The 3,907-nt window shown below is 36.9% G+C and overlaps 1 protein-coding gene across 1 annotated transcript; it reads left to right on the forward strand.

Moving 5' to 3' along the window:
• Positions 1-279: 279 nt before the first annotated feature.
• LOC144551658 (chalcone synthase 2-like) lies at positions 280-3,341 on the forward strand. The gene is made up of 3 exons (XM_078299719.1): positions 280-578; positions 2,009-2,701; positions 2,787-3,341. The coding sequence occupies exons 1-3, from the start codon at positions 401-403 to the stop codon at positions 3,092-3,094; spliced, it is 1,179 nt and encodes a 392-aa protein (XP_078155845.1). The 5' UTR covers positions 280-400; the 3' UTR covers positions 3,095-3,341.
• Positions 3,342-3,907: the final 566 nt, after the last annotated feature.

The following is a 3,907-nucleotide window of genomic DNA, read 5'->3' on the forward strand; positions in this document are numbered from 1 at the left end:
AACTGGCGGTGTAGACTCTGTGTTTCGGAATCAAAATGATAGATAGATACAATGATTCCAGCGGGACCCATATTACAGTAAACCATTACACTATTAAAAGCAAACTTGTTGACACATGAAATGAAAAATCAGATTCTTGGTATCAGCACGCTCCCAACTAACCCTCCGTCGGCCCCAAATCTAACCTCCAATGCCACGTGGCGCCCCATCCGCCCGTCCACTGGACCTACCTCTTGGCATCTCTTTCGCTATAAAGGCACCAACCTCCTCATAATCTCACAGAAGCATTGGTCGTTGCAAGCTTCTACAGTAAACTAAGAAATAACACCAGTACTCCTTTGCTTGAAACAGTTCTCCAGGCCTTTACTGGTAAAACAACGATCAAACACACGGCTTGGTCATGGCAACAGTAGAGGAAATTAGACAGACACAGCGTGCTCTGGGTCCAGCCACTGTACTGGCGATCGGCACTGCTACACCAGCTAACTGCGTGTACCAGTCTGACTATCCCGATTACTATTTTCGTATGACAAAGAGTGAGCATATGACTGAGCTGAAGGAGAAGTTCAAGCGCATGTGTAAGTCTCCTATATTTTAAACAGGACATATATTAAAATTGATCAAATTCAGATAAATTTCCTATACGTCTATATATATACTTAATAAAAGTAGCAGTTTTTCAGTGGTCCATAATTATCTAAAACAAAACAGTTTTGTAAAATATTTAATAAATAGTAAAAAAAATCATAAAAATGTAAAATTTGATCTTCAAGAACATTTTAATAAAGATTACATGTTGAACGGTTCGGATCAACTGTTTAAATTTTAAAAATCACAAAACTAAGTTGTGATAAAATGTTGTAAGTAGATCTCTCCTCATATATATATATAGATGGGTTATGGTACATTGCAATGCATAGGCATTTTTGTGCATTAGACCATAAATCACTGATTCAAAGTCCAAATGATTGATCCAAATCATTCATCTTGTTCTCCATATTAATATGTACTTGGAGATCAAATTTTACATTTTTTGGAATTTTTTTACTATTTATTAAGCCACTTTGAAAATCGCTGATTCAACGGTAACAGTAAAATCAAAAGGCACCATTGAATCAGCAATTTTCAATAAATCTAAAAAAATAGTAAAAAAATTCCAAAAAATGTAAAATTTGTTCTCCAAGCACATATTAATATGGAGAACAAGATGAACGGTTTGGATCGGTAATTTGGATTATAAATCCGGTGATTTATGGTCCAATATACAAAAATGCCTATGTATTGTAATGTACCATAGCCCATCTATATCTTCGTTTTGCGAGGGGTCTAATGCCTCATGTTTTTCATACCTCACTATACCTCATATTTTATATCTTCGTTTTTAAAATTCAAATTGTTAATCCAAACTGCTCAACATAATATGTGCCTAGGGATAAAATTTTATAATTTTTTGAAATTTTTTACTATTTTTTAAGATAGGTACAAAATCACTGTTTTTGGACCGTGAAAAAAACAGTGATTTTCAACCCATCTTAAAAAATAGTAAAAAGAAATTCAAAAATTATAAAATTTCATCATCAACTATATTTTAGTATGAATGTCATGTTGAACGGTTCGGATCGACAATTTATACTTTAAAAACGAAGATATAAAATATGAGGTATGACGAAGTATGAAGGGCATGAGGCATTAGAACTCTCCTCTCTCTCTCTCTCTCTCTATATATATATATATATATATATTTGAAATCGAAGGATTTCAAAAGACTGAAGATTCAGCTTTCTAGAATTTTCCATGCATGACTACACAAATTATAAACTGAATTAAATCAAACTAACTTAAAAATCAGATATAAATAATGAACTATATATTTCCAACTAAAATATTTCATGAAAATAATTTGCACCAACTTTTGTGAAAAGGACCATAGTACGGCAATTATTCTAAAAAATGATATAATCATTAATTGACAACGGTCGCTTTTTTGTTTATTGATTCTCTCGCGTAGGTGACAAGTCAATGATCAAGAAAAGATACATGTACCTGACAGAGGAGATTTTGACTGAAAACCCCAACGTATGCGCTTATATGGAGCCATCTCTTGATGCACGTCAGGACATGGTTGTGGTGGAGGTTCCGAGGCTTGGAAAAGAGGCGGCCGTCAAGGCCATCAAAGAATGGGGTCAGCCAAAATCAAAGATCACCCACCTGATCTTTTGCACCACAAGTGGTGTGGACATGCCCGGTGCTGATTATCAAGTCACCAAGCTACTTGGTCTCCGTCCATCTGTAAACAGGTTTATGATGTACCAGCAAGGTTGCTTTGCTGGAGGCACTGTCCTTCGCATGGCCAAAGACCTCGCCGAGAACAATCGTGGGGCCAGGGTGTTGGTGATCTGCTCAGAGATCACAGCTGTCACCTTCCGTGGACCCTCAGAATCACACCTTGATTCCATGGTTGGACAGGCACTTTTTGGGGATGGCGCTGCTGCTCTCATTGTTGGTGCTGACCCTGACCTAGCGATTGAACGACCGTGGTTCCAGCTAGTTTCGGCTTCACAGACAATCCTGCCTGACTCAGAGGGAGCTATAGACGGCCACCTTCGGGAAGTAGGTCTCACCTTCCATCTCCTCAAGGATGTGCCTGGGCTCATCTCCAAGAACATCGAGAAGAGTCTTGTGGAAGCCTTTACTCCTCTTGGTACACAAAACATCATTTAGTTATCTTTATATTATTTATGCTGGAGGCTATTTCATAGTAATTATTCGAAATTAAAAATTTTCAGGTATTTCTGACTGGAACTCGATCTTCTGGATCGCTCATCCGGGAGGTCCGGCAATCCTGGACCAGGTTGCGGCTAAGCTTCAGCTGAAAAAAGAGAAGATGCGTGCAACAAAGTACATCTTGAATGAATACGGCAATATGTCAAGTGCTTGTGTGTTGTTCATCTTAGACGAGATGAGGAAGCGATCCGTTGAGGAAGGTAAGGCAACCACTGGAGAGGGGCTCGACTGGGGAGTGCTTTTTGGATTTGGACCGGGTCTCACAGTTGAGACCGTCGTGTTACGCAGCATACCAGTCACCTCACAGTAAAAGAAACAAGCCCGTCTGAATTGAACTGTATCGATCATATATTGGTGGTACTTTAAATCGGAGCCTAAATATCAATGGTGTTGTATATCATTGAGATATTATGTCGATACTCCGACAAATGATCAATTACAATTTGCAACATATCAAATTTTATTTCTTTGCGTATTTTGGCAACGCCAATATACATGTATATTTATATATGTATGTCATGTACCTCTGAAATATTTAAAATTGAATTTGCTGCTCAGTAACCTTTTGCTTATTATTGATTGAGAAATATATCAATCAGAGAAAAATATTTCGATCACTCATATGGGCTCTGTAACAAAAGTTAAATGACAATATTAAAACTTCATGATAACATAAAAACTAAATAATAAGTGCTAAATTTCAACCGGTATAGATCAGGGGCGAAACTAGAAATTTTAGATTGGAAATGTTGAAATGTAAATGCATAGTGTGGCAGTTGAGATTTGAACTCAAGTATTTATGATCACGAAGTGAAATTTTCACTACTAAGCTACAAACATACATTTAATATTTTATGAGAGACTTAATTATATGAGCATTTACAAAAAAAAAATAATAATTCAATCAAATTCAATATACATGTTAAATTTTTTTTAAAATTATGAGAATGAATTAGCACTTCTGACATACCAATTATGTTATGCCCCTTAGCGAGAACACAAAAAAATAGAAATTTACACAGCTCAGGAAATTGACATCTAACAACTCATTTTTCCAAAATAAAATTCAACACAACCAGGGGCGGACCCACATGGTTCCAGGAGGGGGGCAGCTCCCCCCTCC

Source organism: Carex rostrata, chromosome 3 (assembly GCF_964058835.1).
Source record: "Carex rostrata chromosome 3, lpCarRost1.2, whole genome shotgun sequence".
Taxonomy (NCBI): Eukaryota; Viridiplantae; Streptophyta; class Magnoliopsida; order Poales; family Cyperaceae; genus Carex; species Carex rostrata.